General features: G+C 43.6%; 1 protein-coding gene across 1 annotated transcript; it reads right to left on the bottom strand.

Moving 5' to 3' along the window:
• Positions 1–395: 395 nt before the first annotated feature.
• LOC147861999 (uncharacterized) lies at positions 396–2,030 on the bottom strand. Its single transcript, XM_087323048.1, has one exon. It carries the CDS (start codon positions 2,028–2,030, stop codon positions 396–398), a length of 1,635 nt encoding a protein of 544 aa, XP_087179174.1.
• Between the last annotated feature and the right edge of the window lie 19,804 nt (positions 2,031–21,834).

Here is a 21,834-nt window from a genome sequence, read left to right as displayed (position 1 = left end):
GATTGGGTTGAGGAAGTGGAGAAGGAAGGGGTAGGTTCCGCCCATGTGACAAGAAACCCAAGCAAGAGGAGGAGAAAGGTGACATAGACATAGACATAGACATAGACATGTGTGTGTGTGTGTGTGTATGTGAACAGATGGCCGGCCGAGCAACGTTGAAAAGTCGGTGTGTGCGTGTGTGTTTAGGCTGTAGGCGGCGGCCCAAGGTGCGCGCGGCCAATGGCTAGCAACAAACAAACATTTCATGATGAAACAAAACAAAAACTAGGGGGTAGGGGTAGGGGTAGGGGTAGGGGGGCTACAAAAACTCACAAGAGAAGAGAAGAAGAAGAGAAGAAGAAGAAGAAGAAGAAGAAGGTAGGTAGGTAGGTAGATAGGGGTAGGGGTATGTAGGGCTAGAGCAATGGAGAGAGAGGTAGAAGAAGGGAGGAGGGGGTTGGTTGGTGCTTTTGGAAGGCAAAGGTGAGGTAGATGGAGGCACAATCCCACTCGTCAGGGGTGGAGTGGTGAGGATGGTGGAAATGGCGGCGCTGCTCCGCCAGGAATCGCTGGAAGTTGGAGGCGAAGATTAGGTGGAGCCCCAGCTCCCGCGCTAGGCTTGTGAGGGATGACAATGGTACCAGCCATTCAGGGCACTCGTGGACGGCATCCGCCAGGAAGAACTCGTATTCGATGCCAAACCATGAGGGATCGCAAGACGAAGACGATGAAGATGTGGTCGTCCCGCGTGCTTCTTGTGCTTGTGTTTGTGTAGCCATGCCCGGGACCCTGGTGGGATGATGATTTGTTTTGGGGCTCCTCTGGCCGTATAGGTTCACCGCACGCTTGCAATTCTCCTTTGTAAATGTTATGTGGTAGACACGGTTGCCGAATGTGATAATATCATTGGTGCTGCCTTGATCGATCGAATGCTTGCCGCACCCAAATGATCCAGCTGCTGCTGGCCCATTGCTGACTAAAAATCTCGTGCCGCGGACGCAGTCTATTAGGGCAGAGGTAGCCACATTATGATAATTCTGGTCTCCACCACCACCACCATCTTCTTCTTCTTCTTCTTCTTCTTCATCATCATCATCATCATCATCATCATCCTCGCAAGAGAAAATGTTGTCATCATCATCGACACAACAATCAATCTCATCATATTCGGGGACCGTGGCTGCTGATGCTCGGAGCTTCTCTATGATGGCATCGGCATCGGGAATTGTGCCGATGAAGAATCCTCCGGGCTTCAATGAGGCCGCGATGTTTTGAATCGCGGCTCGTGCGCGCTCCTCGCTAGACCAAGCGTAATGCAATGCGAATTGGCAACTCACGACATCGAACAATGCCCCTGCCCCTACCTTCTTCAAACCCCCCATAGTAGTCGTAGTAGTAGTAGTAGTAGTAGTAGTAATGTCTTCCACCGTGGTGATGGCCGCCACCTCTTTGAGAAGGCTTCCGGAATACGCATCCCCACACACGAAGCGGGCCGTGAACTTGCATCCCGATGAGAGGTAGCGATTGCGAGCGGCATCCAAAAGCCCGGCCACCATGTCGACACCCACATAGTACCGAGCTCCAGCTTTATCCCATTTCCTAAGGTCTCCCCCTTTCCCGCATGCAAGATCCAGCACCATTTCTCCCCCCCTCGTGAACATTCGGATTAATTGCCATGTGATCCATCCATGTAACCTCTTTAGGTTCGCGATGGGGCTAATCCTATTTGCAACTGTGGAGTTTGTGGGTGTTGTAACCACCACCATCAAAGGGCTAATAATCTCTCCAGTCACCATTGATGTTGCCATGGAAACCAGCGTAGGGTTGGTTGTGGTGGTAGAATGATCCAATATGTCGAGGATCTTGTCGGCCGTCAGATCAATTTCGATCAAGCTCCGCGCCTCATAGTGCTGGTGGATTAGATGCTGTGCGGGCATTTGACCCAATTTAGAGGAGGATGACATGCTTCTTGAAGAAGAAGAAGAAGAAGAAGAAGAAGGGGATTTATGCTTTCCTGTAGTAGTAGTAATCAGGCATTTAGGTGCAGACATCTATTGACATGTTGGCGACTTATTAGGACTTCTTCTAGCCTCAACCAGCAGGAGCTCAATAGTCCTGCCCCATCGAAAACAAACACAAAACGATAACTAACTAACTAACTAATGAAAGAATTATTAGCAGGAGGCTGCTGCTAATCTGGAACGAATTAATGGCAGGCCAGGCCTTTGATGATGATGATTCTCTCTCGCTCTATCTCTCTAATCCCTCCGGTTCCTCTAAATATATACATACATTATATATAACCCTTTCTCAATATCAGAGAAAGTAAATAAATGACTAATTAATTATAAAAAGTTTCTTTATCCGACATTCATGCATAAACTCGACTCAACAGTATGCTCATATAATCCCCCAAATTAAATAAAAAATATAGAAACAAATAAATCAATAAAAACAAAAAAAAGGCAAGGAAGGGGAGGAGAGGTTAATGTGCACTCACGCACACACACATTCTCTCTCTCTCTCTCTCTCTCTCTCTCTCTCTCTCTCTCTCATACCAATGACACACGCGCACACACATGTTTATACATACATACATACATAATGATATACATATGTATCAGTATGTATGTATGTATGTACGTATGGCCATGCATATCCATCCACCGGACCGCAACGCGCTTGGTGCCCCATCATCCAAGCTCCTCTCGATCCTCTGAGTGACTTACTACCTACCACATTCCACGACGGTCATGCTTGGATTACGGAACTGCACCATATAATGTCAATACGACCAAACATTTTGAACTCTTGTCCTCTTTTTCTCCATATCCTTGTGTTTTTATTCAAGTTCCTTATGTTGATGGTAAGCTCCAATTTTTTATGATGGCATACACAAAATTGCGTGTTAAATGCCGGAATTTGTTGTATTGTTTATCATCATTAACATTCTTGTATGATCTTCAATTGATGCTCCCTCCCCTCCTATAACTACTCACTCTTCATCTCATTGCGGTCCTATCATACTTTAAATATGGAAGTGGAAAAAATAGGAAGCCATATGTTCTCTGGCACTGAAACACTAGATATATGTGACGAACATGTTGTAAGAAAGGCAAAATACTAAATTGTATCGTTTGTTGTGAAATTTACAAATAAAAAGGCAAGGCAAGTTTCAATCAAACTTCGTGGCGTTAGTTTGGAAGCGAGCACTTTATGGGTTCACTTACTCAAATATATTCTTCTAACACTAGTCGTGAAATTATTAGAATAATTTTACAAGTAGTGAACTTATCATCTCAATGACACAAGCCAATAAATACCCCACACGATGGGGTTGCGTTCTAATATGAAAAGCAAAATCTAGGAGTTTTCGAACTTCATACATATGATTACGCACATAAAACAAACAAACAAATAATGTCGATGGAAGGTATCATTTTGAATATAGTTCATTATTCATACATCCAATTATATTTTAAATGATCAAGTTGTTTAACTCTTATACCATGTATGTTAGCATCGTTGCCAACCCAACAAGAGTGTTTTATCGTTACATCTCAATTCTATATGAAATCCACTAATCTTGTGTAAAAAAGGACAAGTACCAACTCCAATAATTATTTACACACCAACAACAGAAAGGAATTGTTACAAGTAAAATATTTAGTGTGTCACAAGTAAAATATTTAGTGTGTCACGTTCCGTGCAACAATGCTTACCATCACGAGTTTTGTTGAATTAATTCATGAGGAGGTTTGTTGTCCTATGCATAATTGGAATGTTTTAATTAAATCATTATCTAACTAACTCACAGACTAACTAACTCGACATGTCAAACCTTGCATGTATATGCACATAACATCTAATATGTGAAAGCGTTTCTATCACGTATGACATGGATTGATGGGAGGGGTCCTATATCTAGCATATAGTGGGAGGATTCCTTTCATGCCAACGAATCAATCACTAACACTTCTTCCCATTTTCTACTAGATACTAAATGAAGAACCTCGCGTCCCCTATCTTCATTAATATACAAGCTCCTACCCCACCACCATCACCGAAAACAAAAACCTTGAGAGTTGCTTAAAAAGTTAAATATGCAAGTCCCACCATTGTTTTTCGAATGTTTATAAATAGAACATAGTGACTATATGGACAATTGCTAAATTTGTTTGGGGATTCCTCTTTATTCACTCTAGTAAAGTTTAGTGTAACTAAGATGGATAACAAAGAGGATATAGTTTTGTGTGGTCGCGTCATGCTTTCATGTATTGTCAAGGAGCATTTCCAATGATTTGCATCAAAATCCATGCTACATAAGCTCTATCTTTTATGTTTGAATGATTTTTGTGACATTCATGTGATAACAACCTCTTACATGTGTGAATAGTGACATAACTTGACAATAATAAAGTAAGTTAATGCCGCGCAAAATTTCGTTTTGCACTTATTTAAAATTGAAACATAGTTATCCGTATAGGCATCACCAATGTGTTAACTCTATATTAAGGTTGCAATGGACTATCGATATTATCAAATGATACAAACCCTCAAAAAAGATTTACCCTCGAATAATTTCTAATGTAATTCATTTCTTGGTTCAAGCACACTACACATTCATGTTTTTAAAGAAATTACAACATTTTAATCATCACTAATACTATCTCGTTTCATTTTTAGGTAGAAATGGTTTTTTGTCTACATACCTTTTGAAGGACCCACAAAAATGTTAAGTAGAGACATGAGAAAAAATTGATGTCCCGATTAAACAAGTCCTTGCATGACAATTGTGAATAATTGCCAATGTCATATTAAAACATCTCCACAATTGAATGCTTACATAAGTTCACTAGGTTCCGTGAAGTTTTGTATTGCTTACATAAGTTCAGTAGGTTCCGTGAAGTTCATTGTAGATTGAGACGAGCAGGTGACGAGCAACAATTAGGTGCTAGATACTGAGACGAGCATAGGAGAAGGAACGGTGGACGGGGATGGCGGGGATGAGAGGAGCGACAACAACTGAGGGGGCATCAAACAACGTCTCCGAAGCATCGGAGGCTGCACAAACAACAACACGAAACCCTCTTGCCAACAAGGGGACACAAGAATGTGAGGATCGAAACTCTAATGGTTATGATGATGATCTAGAACATCAGATAGATGGGATGAATAGGCCGAGTGGTAGCTCAATGCAAGCTATGGGAGCCTTCGTTCTCTCCCCATAAGAAGAATGCATCATGGAGAGTGAAATAATAAGACTTAGACAGGAATAATTTGTGGTGAAAGTGGTGGGTAGTCGTTCGTATCGACCGTTGTTGCGTGATTGGTTGCAAAGCTGCTTGCAAGAAAACATTGGAAGAATGAAGGACATCACATTTATGGGAAAGGGGTTTTACCATGTTACTGTGATGCTTGAAACGAATATATGCAAAATTATCGAGAGCAACCCGTTGACATGGCACAATGCAAGAGCACATGTATTCAAATGGGATGTCAACTTCGGCATGTGTAAAGCAAATGCTTGTGTAGGCAATCCAACAGTAATAACAACCTTTTTCCCTGGTTTACCTAAGCAACAAATATGAACTCTTAACCTTAGAGGACAACGAAAACATAGCTAATGACAAGGAAGTAAGATCAAAGGAAAATTCGGACAACAACTTTGTGAGTGCTATTAATGATACACAGACATTGCCGTAGGAAGACGGCTTGTTAGTAGTTGAAATTGATTAGATGCATCAGGAATGTATGGATGAGGTAGGAGAAATAAGAATCGGAAAGGTTGTAAGCCCCTTGAAAGAGCAAGATAAGTCACTAGTGACAACCCAACATATTAAGGTGATAGCAAAAATACAAAGGCACATGCGTGCTAGAAAAGAGGAAGAGAATAGGATGGACAAAAATAAAGGTATGCGTAAATGGTCAAGAGTGAAATGGAATCCTCAATACAAAGTGACCCCCCTACCAAATACCGAGCAACAAATCGAATTGAAACTGATAGGCACAAAGTGGTTCAAGGAAATGTGTGGAACTGAGATGAAGAAGGACAACATGTGTAGAATCAATATCTATAGTAATTGTGTGGACGAAGGTCAGATCGCTGGACTGTCCTATATGCTGGTCGCTGGAAATAAGGAGCCCCACAATAGAGAAGAAGCATTCGGATTGTTGGAACAACAAATGGGTGCTCATGTAGATTCAACATATGGTACTACAATAGGTGTGAAAATGAAAAGACAAATGAAAGATGCCATGATATGGAGCTTGGGCAAGGCAAATGAGCAAGGCAAATGAGCAAGGCATATGCTATATAAATGTGAAATTTAGGAAGCTTCCTAGAATGATCACGGAATTCATGGTATACCACCTTGAAATGGTGCCACTAGAAGAGGATAATCTCCAAGATACGATATTAGCGAATCTAGTGGAAGCTGAAAATGCATTGGTTGGGCCACTAAAGAGGCACGGCGGTGTCTTGAAGTACGAAAGCTTCACATTAAAAGTCTACAATAAGATAAATACATAATGAAAATAAAATAAACCTTTATAATGTTAATAACATACTATGATAATATTATACATTATATGTAGAGACAAAAATAAATAAAATCTATTATATTACATGGACAAGAGAGGACTTAAACTAATAAACCCTACCTTATGACACTCAAAGGTTACCATTAGCCTATACTAATAATTTACAAAATAATATATGATTTGAAGTAGTATTTTATAGTTTGAACCATGTTTAATATAATACATGCACACCATATAGCAAATTACATGGGCAAAAGAGGACGTGAACCAACAACCTCAACCTTACCATTTAGCCTATACTTACAATATGTATAAACATGTGTCTTGTTTTCATTTGAAGTAGTATTATATGGTTTAAACCATCAAACGTGCTACATGTGCACCATATAGCACACATGCAAGAGCCTCTCTACATGTGTGCCACATGGCCCACATGTAGAACCATCTCTTCCCTATAAAAGGAGAAGGAAGTATAGACAAAAGAACCCAAGAAATAAGATTGAGAGGATTATATTGGATCTAGAGAAAGATATATTATAATAGAGAAAGAGGGAGAGAAAGGTATCCTTAAGAGAAGAGAAGAACTAGCTTGGTGGTTGTGGTCCTCAACTCGCAACGGAAGGGCGGTGGTTCGAGTCTTATATGTTACCGGCCGGCAAAGAAGGCTAAAGGAGGTCCAAACTCCAAACCAGAGTGTGAAAGGAATAGTTATTCGGGAACTGTTGGAAGTAGTAGTTTTAATATATACATATTATTATATAAGAAGATGTGGACAGACGGACCGGAATCGATATGCCGATCCGGATCCGGAACGATTCCGTAAAGGTGCCGTTTGGCACCGTTTTGTATTTCGCACCAAAGACCTATATAAAGGCCCGGTTACAATGTAATCAGTAGCGGATAATTAATAAAGCTTATGGTCTTAATCTTCAAGTGTTGATTACCGTTCTGTGATTATTGTCATATCTTATGCGCGTTAATTACGGATGGCTAAGTAATCGATTAAGGTCTAATTAAGCGTTGTGCCATAAGTCATTCTGCCGTACCACCCTTTGGTGACATGTCTTAAGTGGACACCCTGTGTTAGGCTGTTGTCCGGCCCTAGCAATAACACAGTTTTTGGCGACCACGATTCCTGTATTATCGCAAAGAACAACGGCAGGAATGGATAACGAGGCCAACAGACGACCCGGTTACGGAGAGAGCACGAAGACTTGCTGAACGGAGATGGTGGCGAGAGGCTTTTCAGCAAGCAGTGGAAGAAATTCGAATGGATCGATCATTTTCCAAAGTGATCCGGAAAGTGGCGGAGGAGTCGCTCCGTTTGCAACAAAACGCCTACCCGGACGAAGGAAGCAACTTAAGCAGCCTCCGGGAAGCGGAAACCCTTCTCCAGGCCTTGGTCGGAAGAGAAGGCGAATCCGTAGCATTCTCAGCACTGGAATCGGATTCGGACGGGGGGGTTACAACGCGCAAATGAACTATCGCAGTAGTAATGACACCCCAGGAGGACCGGAGGACGAGGAGTCGGATACTTTATCGACACCGGAACCAGAGTTGGCAGACCAAGAACTTCTGGCACTCGTCGTGGAGCAACCTCCGGCACCCGTCGGGGAGCAACCTCCGGAGACGGAAGTACACCGGCAAAAATCTCCAACACCGGAAGTTGAGCCGGCAACACCAAAGCAAAACCGGCAAAGACCTTAGACGCCGACGGAACAACAGGAAAGACTACCAACACCACCAGACCGCGTACCGACACCGGACGATGATATGCCGTTCCAATACTCCAAGTATTGGGATGACCCGGATGCGGAGGCTCATGTTCACGCATTTGAACAAACATGGGAAGCAAACCATGTGTCACAACGATTAACCGTGATAGAAGAAGAACGATCTAAGATAGCCGAATTCGGCGTGACATTAGAAGGACCGGCCGCCAGATGGCACCGGACGCAGGATCGCAGCACCATCACCACCTTTGCGGACCTGAAAGACAAATTCTTGCACTTCTTCCAGAAGGAGGTGGATCAACGAGAAATGGTGGGCTTATTTTACACAATTCGGCAGGACCCCGGCAAGAGCATCCCACAGTTTGTCATCCGATTTCAACGGATGCACAGTCAGCTAACCCACGCACCTCCAGAGGAAGAAACGCGGGCTATATTTTTAGCCGCGCTCCGGGAACCTCTACGAATGGTATGCACGGTCATTGACTTTCGCACAAGCACTGTCGACCAGGTCATCGACCGGGTTCGAGAAATGGAGAAAATGAGCTCTTGGCTAACAATGGGAGCCCTCCAACGAGCATTACCAACCGATGAGGATCTCCGTTTCCGGCAAGCAATCCAATGCACGACTTGCTTGAATTCCGAACACTCGTCACTGGAGTGCACCATGAGGACGCACTGCTTACTCTGCCAATCTATGAGCCACACGATGGACCGGTGCGAATATAACTTATTGAATCGGCAAGCTCCACCAGTCCGGCAAAATCGAGCCACGTAGCAGCCGAGACGAAGAAGACGAACGCTAGCGATGAGAGGAGCGATATCGACCGGCACAAGATGTCCAGTACAACAATCGGCGAGACAACTACGACCAATACAAGAGATACGACAAGTACCGAGAATACAATGGATGGTACGAGCATCACAACTGGGATCACTCCCCCGGGTATCACCAACGACGGGAAGAGTACGGGAGGTATGACGACCAACCCCGACAAGGGTACCGCAACAAAAAGAACTTTAATAAAAAATGACATTTCAAAAACGAGAGCCACCCACGTGAACTGGAAAAAGGTGCCTCAAGCAGCCAACCAGACCAGAGCCCCGCGGTTACCACAAGTCCTCCACCGGGTACAGGAAACAATGCCGAGTCCAGCAACACCCGGAAAGCATATTGCTATTACTGCCGGCAAGAAGGACATTATAGTAATCAATGTCCGACAAAAAGCTACGATAAGCGACCGACAGTAAACATGGTAGTCGCCGAAGTCGCAGACCTCCAACAGGTCACCACAAGGTCGAAGGGGAAGACTACGGAATGGGAGACACAAGAGGCCATCCGGAAACAAGCAACGGAATGGGTAAAAAAGGCCAATAAGCGAAACGTAGCAGAACTCATGCAACAGAAGGACAACACCGAAGAGCTCGCCGGAAGCAGTCAGTCCGAAAACGCGAGATGGTAGGTATTGCAGGAATGCCAGATCACGCTGCCGTTGGGACGACTCTTGCAGCTAGTACCAAGATTCACAGAAGGACTCAAGGAAGGCATGACGACAGGCGGAACACCACCGGCTCCGGCATTCTTCTCAAATCCGGAGGAGGGACCGGCCGTGGTGGACACCAACAGTCCGGCAATTACGGCCATTGTGAAAGGGAAAGAACTCCCTGGCACAATAATAGACGGAGGCTCCGACGTTAATGTAATCAGCCTCCGGACATGCGATGCTCTTGGAATCCGAGAGTGGAGCCATGTCCGTTCTAGCTTCGAATGGCTGACACAAGTTCGGTGCGACCGACAGGATTAATACGGAATTTGGAAGTAACCATCGGGGGCCACACATTCCAAATCTCAGCCGTAGTTCTCCAGTTGCAGGCTCAAGGAGCGTACCCATTATTGTTGAGACGACCTTGGTTAAAAACGGCACATATCAAGTAGAACTGGAGGAGGAATATGATTACGTTCCGGCAAGGAAAAGCGAAGGTACGGGTACCAACACAACAAAGGAAGGGCACCGACAAGGACCTGACACCGTTATATGCGGAGTGTGTCAATATGCGAGAGTGGGAGCCATGTCCGTTTTGGCTCCGAATGGCTGACACAAGTTCGGTGTGACCGACAGGATTAATACGGAATTTGGAAGTAACCATCGGGGGCCACACATTCCGAATCTCAGCCGTAGTTCTCCAATTGTAGGCTCAAGGAGCGGACCCATTATTGTTGGGACGACCTTGGTTAAAAACGGCACATATCAAGTAGAACTGGAGGAGGAATATGATTACGTTCCGGTAGGGAAAAGCGAAGGTACGAGTACCAACACAACAAAGGAAGGGCACCGACAAGGACCTGACACCGTTATATGCGGAGTGTGTCAATATGCTGGAGGGATTAGCAGACGAAGAAGAAGAGCAGTACTTGCTGGAGAACCCGAAGATTGTACCCCTCTTCGAAATTGACGTCGCGGAGGCGGTATCACCCTACTTACTCCAACCGGACGAAACCGAAGAGGAACCGGATAAAGAAGCAATCCGGGAGTTACGGCATGCGCAGGAGGCGTTGGAAAGGGAAATGGCCATATCCCAGCGCGTAAAAGCGTCCCAATTAGAAGAAGTAAATCTAGGAACGACGGAGGAGGCAAAACCGGTGCACATCGCCAAAGAAATGAATGCAGAGAACAAAACGGCGATAATTACACTCCTCAACGAGTTTCGCGACGTCTTTGCCTGGTCGTACGAGGATATGAGAGGCCTGGATCCTCAGTTGTATCAACACCAGATACATTTGAGCAAAGACGCCAAGCCGGTGGCACAACGTCGGTACCGAATGAACCCACACTACGCCGCCAAAGTCAAGGAGGAGATCGACAAATTACTGAGGGTCGGCTTCATCCGTCCCATAAAGAAATCTACATGGCTGAGCCCGATCGTAGTCGTACCGAAAAAGAACGGAAAAATTAGAGTTTGTGTCGACTACCGGAAGCTCAATACGTCAACGGTAACGGATGCATTTCCACTTCCGTTTACGGATGAAGTTTTGGATGCCGTCGCCGGCCATGAAGTCTACAGTTTCTTAGACGGATTCAGCGGGTATAATCAGATCCGGATGCACCCTGAGGATCAAGAGAAAACGGCTTTCGTCACCGAATGGGGAGTGTTTGTTGCGGTGGTGATGATGTTTGGGCTGAAAACGGCACCAGCAACATTCCAACGGATCATCATGGAGATCTTTGGTGAATACATACCGGCTTTTATGCAGGTGTTCCTTGACGACTTCGCCGTCTATAGTAGAGAAGAAGATCATTTGCAGCATCTCAGACTATGTCTAGAGATGTGTAGGGCGTACCGGCTAAGCCTGAATCCGGCGAAGTGTGTATTTGGAGTGGCCAGCGGAACGCTACTAGGGCATATAGTAAGCAAGGAAGGCATTGCCGTAGATCCGGACAAAGTGAAAGCAATCCGGGAAGCACCAGCCCCGGCAACGGCAAAGGCATTGAGCCGTTTCCTAGGACAAATCCGTTGGCATAGCCGTATGCTCCAATATTTGGCAGACCTGGCTACACCTCTGCATACGGCAGTACATCGAACACCGTTCCAATGGACTGACATCGAAGACAAGGCGTACTGGGCACTAAAGTTGTTATTGTCACAAGCACCGGTAGTGCAGCCTCTCGATTGGAGTAAAGAATTTCATGTGTTCGTGGACGCTTCCGATATCGCAATCGGCAACGCGCTCATGCAGCTTACCGAGCCAAGGTGGTACCGGCCAGTGTACTATGCCAGTAGGAAGCTATCCCAAGCGGAGCAAAATTATTCTACCACGGAAAGGGAAGCTTTAGGAATGATCTATAGTGTAACAAAATTCAGGCATTATTTATTGGGAAGAAAGTTCTCTTTCCATGTGGATCATTCGGCACTCCTTTACCTAGTATCCAAAGCGTCACTTATCGGTAAGCTAGCCCGGTGGACTTTGTTGTTGCAAGAGTTTGAATTCGAGATATTCCACCGACCCGGCATACAGCATGCGGTCGCAGATTATCTAAGCCAGCTAGATTCCGGGGAGACAGGGGACGGAGTACCAGACGAGTTTCCGGATGCAGAGGTTTTTCGAGTCACCACTAAAACGGCAACAGATGAAAAGATGGCACAAGAAGATAAGTGGCTAACTAATATGCACCAGTTTCTGATCACCGGATTGCCACCGGAGGAGATGAATTGGGACGAGAGAAAACGCCTGGCGGTACAGAGCCTACACTTCTGTTTATTACAGGACACGCTATACCACAAAGGTGCGGACGGTATTTGGCGACGAGCGGTGCGCAACGACGAGAAGGAGGTAATACTACGGGAGGCACACTACGGAGTCGCCGGAGGCCATTATGCCGGAGATGCGACGGCAAGGAAAGTATGGCAAAATGGCCTATGGTGGCCAACCACATTGAAAGATGCAGTCCGGTATGCGAAGGAGTGTGATCTATGCCAATGAATGGGTCAGCCAACGGAACAAGCTCGGATGCCACACCAGCCAGTCTTGCCACTAGAACCATTCCAGAAATGGGGGCTGGATTTCGTCGGGCCATATAAACCACCAGCAATGAGAACCGGCAACCGGTATGTGATCGTCGCAACGGATTACTGCACTAAGTGGGTGGAAGCGAAAGCCCTACGAGACAACACCGCGGCGTCAACAGCGAAATTCTTATACGAATACATTTGGTGCCGGTACGGATGCCCCATAGAACTGATAAGCGACCAAGGAGGGCACTTTCTTGGACAGGTGGTAGAAAGTTTGACGACGTTCTATGCGGTGGTACATAAAAGAAGCACACCGTACTATCTGCAAGCAAATGGGTTTAGCTGAGTCGACGAACAAAATGCTCCAAAATATCCTCCGGAAGATCGTCAATGAAAATCGGACAAATTGGGACACAAAGCTGCATAGTGTGCTCTGGGCTTACCGGACAACGTACAAAACAAGCATCCGGACAACACCGTTCCGGTTAGCATTCGGATTGGAGGCAGTCATGCCGGTCGAGTTCCAAGTACCAAGCTTACGGATTCAGATTAAGGAACGATTGAAGGAAAAGGAATCAGAGGCAATTCGGTTAAAGGCTCAGTGCGAACTAGAAGAACACCGATTGGCGAGCATTATGCACCTGGAATTGGAACAACGGAGACGAAAAGCATTTGTAGGTCGGCACTGGAAGGGAAACGAAAAAATGTTCGGGACCGGCAAGCCGGTACTCGTGTTCCAGACCCGGATGGGCAAAATGCCAGGTAAACTACGGTTTAGATGGACCGGACCGTACTGGATCACACGCGAGTTCAATGGGTCCAACCAGTTGGGGACACTTGCCGGAGAGTGATGGGCAAATGGGTCAACGGATTTAGATTAAAACCATACAAAGGACCTATGCTTAAGAACCCATTTGAACGAAGGACCGAAACTGAATCAGACGCCGGCAGGCCAACCATAACGGCAATCGGTGAAGACGACGGCTACCACCAAGCCAGTAAGGAGAAGCATGAGCCGGCAAACCGACAAGAGGCCGGCGAGTTGCATGCTTCGGGCAAAGATCTGACAGGACCGGAGAACAACTAACCAAAAATAAAAAAATAAAAAAAAATAAAAAATAAAAAAAAATAAAAAATAAAAAAAAATAAAAAATAAAAAAAAGGAGCGAATCAAATAAATCATGGAAAGGAGTGATGGAAACGGCCATGTGTCAGGAACAGTACTGAGACAGAGAAGGAATTAGTACTAAACGAAGGATTAGTACTATGAGAGGTGTAGAACTTCTTCGAGAGAAGGAAGGAGTGAGCGAGACGGAGAGAAAGAGAGAGATCGAGAGAGAGAGAGAGTGATGATAAGAAAGATATGTATTATATGAAGAGAATATACAATGGTGGCTAAAAGGCTTAAGACTGGCGTTGAACCAATTTGGTTCAACATAATGCCTAGTGCCCTCTTTTATAGTGTTTTTAGGAGTAATCCTAAAGCTTCTAGAATGTTCCAGAGAAATCTGGAATATACACTAATTTCCTATAATAAAATGTAAATGAAAATAATATCTTACGTATTACAATAGATGGTCTAATGGTCAAGAGCTTGACCCATATAACCTAAGGTCATGGGTTCGAGTCTTGCCATATCATGACACTATCTCCCTTTTAAAACGACGAGTGTCACGAGTTGTCTTGGATTGAGGACCCGATTTGTGTGGATATTGACGATGGAAGTCTTCAAGAAGAGCACGAGCATTGGTCACATTCTCGATCGGTTCCCAAGTACGTTCGCTGGGACTATAGCCTAGCCAATCGACTAGATAGTAGAGCTTGTTGCGAACAATCTTGGAATCAAGGATGGCGGCAACCTCGTACTCCGACCCATCTTCAAGCTCGATCGGGGGTGGAGGTTGGATAAGACGTCCTGGGATGGTGCTCTCGTGGTAGGGTTGAAGGAGAGAACTATGAAACACCGGATGTATCCGAAGTTGAGGAGGTAGATCGAGGCGAAAAGCAACATCATTAATCTGTCCAATAATACGGAAAGGACCTAATCGCCGATAATCCAACTTCTCACATGGGCGAGTAGTCTTGATGTGTCGTCGTAGCAGCCACACCCGATCTCCAATATTAAAACTGGATGGAAGTCGATGACGATCCGCGTAGACCTTGTGTGTTTGTTGAGCTTGTTGGAGATGAGTAGATAAATCCGCTTGTATCTTGCGTATTTGCTGCTTCTGCCCAATATGATTTCGGCAGGTTCTGCTCGTTCATCATGGCTCGTGTGACTTCTACTACATGGCGTTTTTTACGCTCAGCTACGTTGTTTTGCTGAGGCGCGTGTCGACACGAGAACTCTCGTCGGATTCCATCTTTTCGGAGATACGCCGTAAATTCATCCGAAAAGTATTCTTTGCCTCCATCTGATCAAAGACAACGTACACACTAACCCGTAGTTTTTTCGACTTCGGCTTTGAATGTCTGGAAGTGCTTGAACACTTCACTCTTCTGCTTCATCGGATAGATTCAGGTGTTCCTGGAGAAGTCGTCCATGAACGTGACATAGTATCGGCATCCGCCGAATGTTGCTGTCTGGGCTGGTCCCCACACATCTGAATGTACGACATCCAGGATTTCACTCTTTAGGGAATGGGTGACGATGTTGCTTTCCGAACTGACATGCTTCACATACGCTTGTAATCTCCTTCGCCGTAAAGTTCGGGAGTCAGATTACGACTCCTTTCAATTACATGTTCTGGAGCTTTGGGAGATTGATGTGGCCGATTCTCTTGTGCCATAGTTTCAAGTCGGTTTCGACTTTTTGGCCCTTTGCAAACATGGCCGACTTTACCTCGCTTGATTCGAGGATGAACATACGGCCTTCACAACGACCATGAACTATGACTTGATCACCTTTTTCGATGAAGCACCCATCGTTATCGAAGCGTACTTGCATTCCTTGTTCGACAATCTAGCCAACCGAGACCAGGTTTTTCGTAATAGTGGGGACATGCAACACGTTCTTGAGGTAGGTTTGTTTGCCGTCGTTTCTGAATGTGACGTTCCCGATATGCTGTATTGGGTGAGTCGTGTCATCTCTTGTTTCGACATATCCGGGACGTTCAGGCTTCCGTAGTTCCTGAAACCAAATTTCATGGGACGTCATGTGATTGGATGCTCCCGAATCGACAAACCATACGCTATTCGGAGTGGAATTGGTAGTTGACGCAAGTGCGGACATTGAGTGCGCTTCGTGCTTCATTATGAACATTCCGCTGCGGTCGCCATAGTCGGAGTTCGTGGCATAATTTGTTAGTTGTCCGCCTTGCTCATGCTTCTTCTTCCGACACTCCTCTTCATAGTGGCCAGGTTTTCCGCAGTACCCGCACTCAACTACGTTCCTACAGTTGCTTGGTCTGGCGTTATGACTCCCCCTTTCGCCGAACTCTCTAGGGCCGTTTCTGTTCGCTTGCCATTGGTGGGAGTTACGCTCTTGGTTGTGTCGGCCTTGGCCGAATTGACCTCTCCTTCCGCGACTTTGTCCTCTTTCTCCATCGAAGTTCGAATATAGCATTTGTCCGTCATGCGCGTTGTTCCTTTGACGCACGTGATTCTCTTCGACTAGCAACAATGATTGGAGATCAAAAAAAGAGGGAGGATTCTCTCTCGCGAGAACGGCTGATCTTATTGCACCAAATCGCGGTGCCAAACCACCAAGGCATATCTGCACCATTTCTTCGTCGTCAATGCTAACATTGATCGATCCAAGGGCATCACACAACTCCTTGATCTTTAAGGTGAAGTTGCCGATTGACATGTCCCTTTGTTGAAGATTGTTTAGTCCTGTCGAAGTTGGAGCTTTCGGGCGGTCGTATTGGCTGCGAAAATCTTCTTGAGGTTTTCCCACGCCTGCTTCGGCGTTTTTGCCTCTCGAATGTAGCCAAGCATATGATCATGAGCGCATGATGCAAGGCAATACAACACACGACTTGCGGCCTACTCCCATGCGGGATAGTCGGCGTGTGTTGGGTTGGGTTGTGATTCGTGAGCTCCTTCAATGTAGCTCTAGTAGCCTTGTCCGACAAGGTATTGATGCATCTTGTATTCCCAAGATGCAAAGTTTGTTCTGTCGAGCTTCTCGGTAGGAAGAGCGCTTCCCATTTGAGTATTCATGGTGATTTCTTCTCTGTCGATGGGTTGGTTCTGTTGATCGTCAGCGTGCAGCACAACACAATCGAATAGGCTTAATCAGGCAACCACACGCTCTGATACCATGTAAAGAAATGAGGAGGCAAGAGTGGTTGTAATGTAGCGGAAGATGCGTGTGCGTTGTGTGTATCAAAGAGAGAGAGAGAGAGAGAGAGAGAGAGAGAGAGAGAGAGAGAGAGAGAGAGAGAGAGAGAGAGAGAGAGAGAGAGAGAGCTCTGAAGACAGAGATAGACTAAACTATATATTAACCAAAAATACATCAAAACATAAAACATCCAACAGTAACTAAGTTACAATGCATTGGTTTATATACCAACTAAACTAGTGCAAGTGCCCTTTCTACTATTTACAAAACTAGCCCAACATGTCCATGAGCTACTGTGAAACCTATCTATGGGAAGTTGAGTTCAACTCTCAACAAAAGGGTTATCTGTGGCTGACATAGAAAAAGAGTTTGATAGGATGTATGGACACTTAAAGCTAGAAGAAAGAAATTCTTTGTCTTGGCAAAAGGTTGCTTTATTTTTGCAGGCAGTTGACAAGAGATATAGAAAATAATGGGAATTTATGCTTGAAGTGCCAAATACCGAGGATGGTATAACAACATATTGGAATGAGGTAACAAACGCTTTTAATAAATTTATGAAAAGAATGCAAAGGAATGGTGTAATGCTACAAATACCACATGTGGGAATCATGAATCGGCTTGATCAAAACATCGAAGTTCAGAGACATGGTCAAGAACCATCACACGAAATGGTGCATCAACCACGCGAAATGATCGGAACTAAGAGTGAGTCTTTTCTTGATGATTTAGTTCAAAGTATGAAAGATCTAACAATTAAAGTGGCAAAGCTTGAGAATGGTCAAACTTTGAGGTCAAGGGAACCATTTCGACCCCGATGCATGTGGTGCGATAGTCTCGAACATCGTCTACGTGATTGTGAAGAATATAAAGACATGGAAAATCGAGACTTAGTGTATTGGAAAAATGGTAACATTTATTTAACTGAAACTAGAAGTCCACTTACAAAGAACTTTGGTGATGGTGGTGTTAAGGTTAAATTTGAAGAAGCTGAGGCAAAGAAGGCTTCCGCAATGTACTACTCGGCAACGACAGGAATGCACCTCGATGACATGCCATCCCGATCATCATTCTGGGAGAAGGTTGTAAGTACCACACAAAGCAAAAGATGAAGATGGAAGACCTTCATGTTGCCGGAGATTCTGTAAGGAAAAACACTAGATGGGATGTTCCAGTAGATGTTATGACGGTCTATGCTCAGATGGCAGAACACCAAGAGCATGAGGTGATAGTGGAAGAAAAAAGGAAAAGGTTGGATGATGAGATTGGCTCAACAAAAAAGCATGAGACAAGAGAAAGAAAAAGAAAAGAGATGGACGCAAAAGTCGAAAAAGGTAAATCTGGTCCTTCATTCAAATTAATGTCTGATATTGAAAAAGATATAGATTTAAAGAAAATTTTAGAAACAAGAATACTAGATAGTCTAGTAGAATTTACACTAAGAGAAGTGTTAGGTATTGCAAAAAAGGAATTTCATGATGAAATAATTGATATTGTGCGAAGAAAGAAGCAAATTAATGAGCAGGTTAAAGAGACAAATTCGAAGGTACCATATGAACTGGTGAGCAACAAGTCAAACAATATCGTTGTTGACTCTCAACATGCATTAACCTCAATGATAAGTTCAACAGATGTAAGAAGCCACTACTCTCGCAAATGTTGGGCAAGAGCCACTAATGAGCATCATGTGAAGATTGGAAATGTTCCAGACCCGGTGATGGCACTTATTGATCATGGTTCTGAAATAAATATAATGAGTGCTAATTTTTACAGGAAAGGTAGATGGCCAATTGATACTCAGCATGGTTGGCGAGTAAAAGCAGCCACATCAGTCACCAAAGATTTATTTGGTGCATGCCCAAATGTAAAGGTTACCATTGGTGATATAGAGGTAGATCAACATTTATTTGTGCAGGAAGGATCTACCTATCCAATAATCTTAGGGCAACCATACAATGTTCAACTTCAAATTGCAATTATTTATGATTATGCCCTTATAGATTGAGGAATCGTCTACGATTATCACACTCACTTTACGTTTTTGTCTTCTTTTCTCCCTTCTTCATTATCTTCTTCATCATCCTTCTTCTTCTATCTTCTATGATTATCACACTTAGACTCAGGACAAGTTTCAGCCTTCTTTGAACTCTCTTTTTCTTCTTCTTCCTCGTCGTCATCTCTTCTGTTCTTCTTTCTTCCTTCTTTTTGCTTCTTTTTCACTAATTTGTTTTTTCTTTTGCTTTTTGTTGGGGTTTGACTTACATTTTTTTATAAATACGTATTATACCCGTTTTTCAAATGTACGTTAAATACTGTATTGGACAAATGTACATGATATTTGACTAAACAACATTGAGGTATAATACATACTATACAAATTATGAGGTATTATATGTATTTAAACGTTAAATACGGGTACGTTGTCGTGCCTTTCGGCTCCGGATCGTTGCATGAGTCGGGTGGGAACCACTGAGGTTTTGGACTAGGAGAAAGAAGAATATGAGATAAGGCTTAGTAATGAATAGGTAGAAAAATAGGTAAGTTATGAAACTCGTGAATCCCACGAGTTTAGTGTATTTAATCAATATTTAGATAGTAAGAGACAATTTTGAACACACATTCGTGAATCCCACGAATATATTATATTAATTGGTGTTTTAGGAAATATATCCAATTTCCAAATATTTTTCACACCCCCCCCATTACATTGTGCTCCTCATCCTTATATAGTGATGAGAGAGTCTTAACAATCCATGCTTTTTCTATAGATAGTCTCTATGCTTTCTCTAACATGCTTTTTCTGAAGTGATCCTACTTTTTCTAACTTGATGCCTTTTTATCGATTATGGTGTTCATGCACGCTACATGTGCATGCGTAGCTTTTTTTTTTATCATGCATTTTCTTCTACCTAAAGTTTATCCTAGCGTGAACTTACCTTTCTATGTTGGACGTTTACTTTTTTTTAACACTAATGATATGTTAGTGTAATGGTAAGGTTTCACATTATAAACATGGAGGTGCAAGGTCGAATCGTGCCCTATGCATGTAACAATCTTTTCTTTTATTTACAATTTTGTCTCTTTATCCGGTGAGAGACTCTTACAGGCCTTCTTCATCCGGTTCTTCCCCGGTCTGCTTCATCCAATTCTCGCCGGTTTTCTTTATCTGGTTCTTACCGGGTCCTCCTTACCGGTACTCTTTGTCCGTTTCTCACCGACTCTCACCGGCCTTCTTCATCTGGCTCTTGTCGGGTCACCTTACCGGGTTCGGTCCTTACTGGTTTCGATCCTTACCGGTTCCTCCTTCTAGTTCTCACCAGGTACTCCATGTCCTATCCGAAGAGACCAAAAATGTAATTTTTCACGTAGTGTGCGAATTACACTACGACAACGCAAACAACCATGGAACTTTGCCCAAATCATGAGAGGAATAAGCAAGAGCTTCGTGATCATTCAATACCGAAAGACTGTGATGATTTTGATAATCAGGTTTTTGATTAGGATTGTTGCGAGTGAGGGTTGCAATAGTCCCATTATTAAAAGAACCTCATATAGGAGATTACAACATATGAATAAGTCATTTCATGTTTCTGAAACTGGTGCTATATGTGTGACTAGGATGTATGAATGCAAGAGGAACTTGAAAAAGAATGCTAATCTATTTCAGCAGGCATCGAAGGATAATGGAGTACTTGAAATGGAAGAGCAGATTGAAAGTGTTATGGAAGAAATTTCTTTTGCAAATACTTTAGAAGAGTTAGAAATGTATTTGAAAGAAGATGATGAGAATGTTAGAAAGATACATGTAAACTCAGTTGATATGTATTATGAAATTGATAAGTATAATTGTAAATATGAAGAAGTAGAAGGTTTATGTAACACAAAATATAAAACAATAGATAAAAAGATTAAACCTGCTGCAATACCATTACCTATTGGTAGCGAAGAGAAGATGAAGGCAACATCAATTAAGCCTATGCTTTGATCAATAGAGAAGATTGGACATCACTTCACTTCGGATACAACAAATAACTTAAGAATCGGAGGGGGTGAATTTCTTCTACAATCAGAGATCGCGACTTTCAAAGACATGATCTTTAGGCATGGGAAAGCGTTCGCATTCAAAGCCGAGGAGATTGGTTGTGTAGATCCAAAGGTGGTAACACCAATGGTAATATTTACTATCCCTCATATTCCTTGGAATTTTAAACCTATTGCAGTACCGAGAGCTCAATTACCTCAATTGTTGGAGCCACTGAAGGATAAAATCAAGATGAAGATTTTAAAGCCTTCAAATGCACCATACTCCAACCGATGGTTCACCATTCCAAAGAAAGATGGCTCTCTAAGATTCATTCAAGATCTACAACTAGTCAACAAAGTCACAATCCAAAATGTAGGAATCGGGCCGATCGTTGACGAATTTGCAGGGAGAGCAATTTACTCTATGGGAGACCTATATTCAGGATACGACCAATTTCAACTAGCAATTGATAGTCACAATATCACAACAATGAAAACACCAATTGGGTTGGTTTGAATGTGCACTCTACCTCAAGGTGTGACAAATTTAGTTGCTCATATGATGAATGCAATGAACAAGGTTCTACATGAGTACATCCCAAAGGTAACTATGCCATTTTTAGATGATATTCCTATCAAAGGATGCTTAGAAAGAGAGAAAGATGAGACTATGGTTGGAAATGGTTGCAGAAAGTTTGTCATGGATTGCATTAATGATTGTGAAAGTATTTTAAATAAGCTTGAGCAGGTACATTTGATACTATC

Source organism: Azolla caroliniana, unplaced genomic scaffold (genome assembly GCF_043228905.1).
Source record: "Azolla caroliniana isolate FFs.n. ecotype wild unplaced genomic scaffold, voAzoCaro1.0.p SCAF_7, whole genome shotgun sequence".
Taxonomy (NCBI): domain Eukaryota; kingdom Viridiplantae; phylum Streptophyta; class Polypodiopsida; order Salviniales; family Salviniaceae; genus Azolla; species Azolla caroliniana.
Note: the sequence above shows the minus strand (reverse complement) of the source record. Positions and strands in the feature narration are given on the sequence as shown.

Bases quoted from the DNA above. Each gene is read 5' to 3' on its own strand.
- LOC147861999 (XM_087323048.1), bottom strand. From the start codon at position 2,030: ATGTCTGCACCTAAATGCCTGATTACTACTACTACAGGAAAGCATAAA.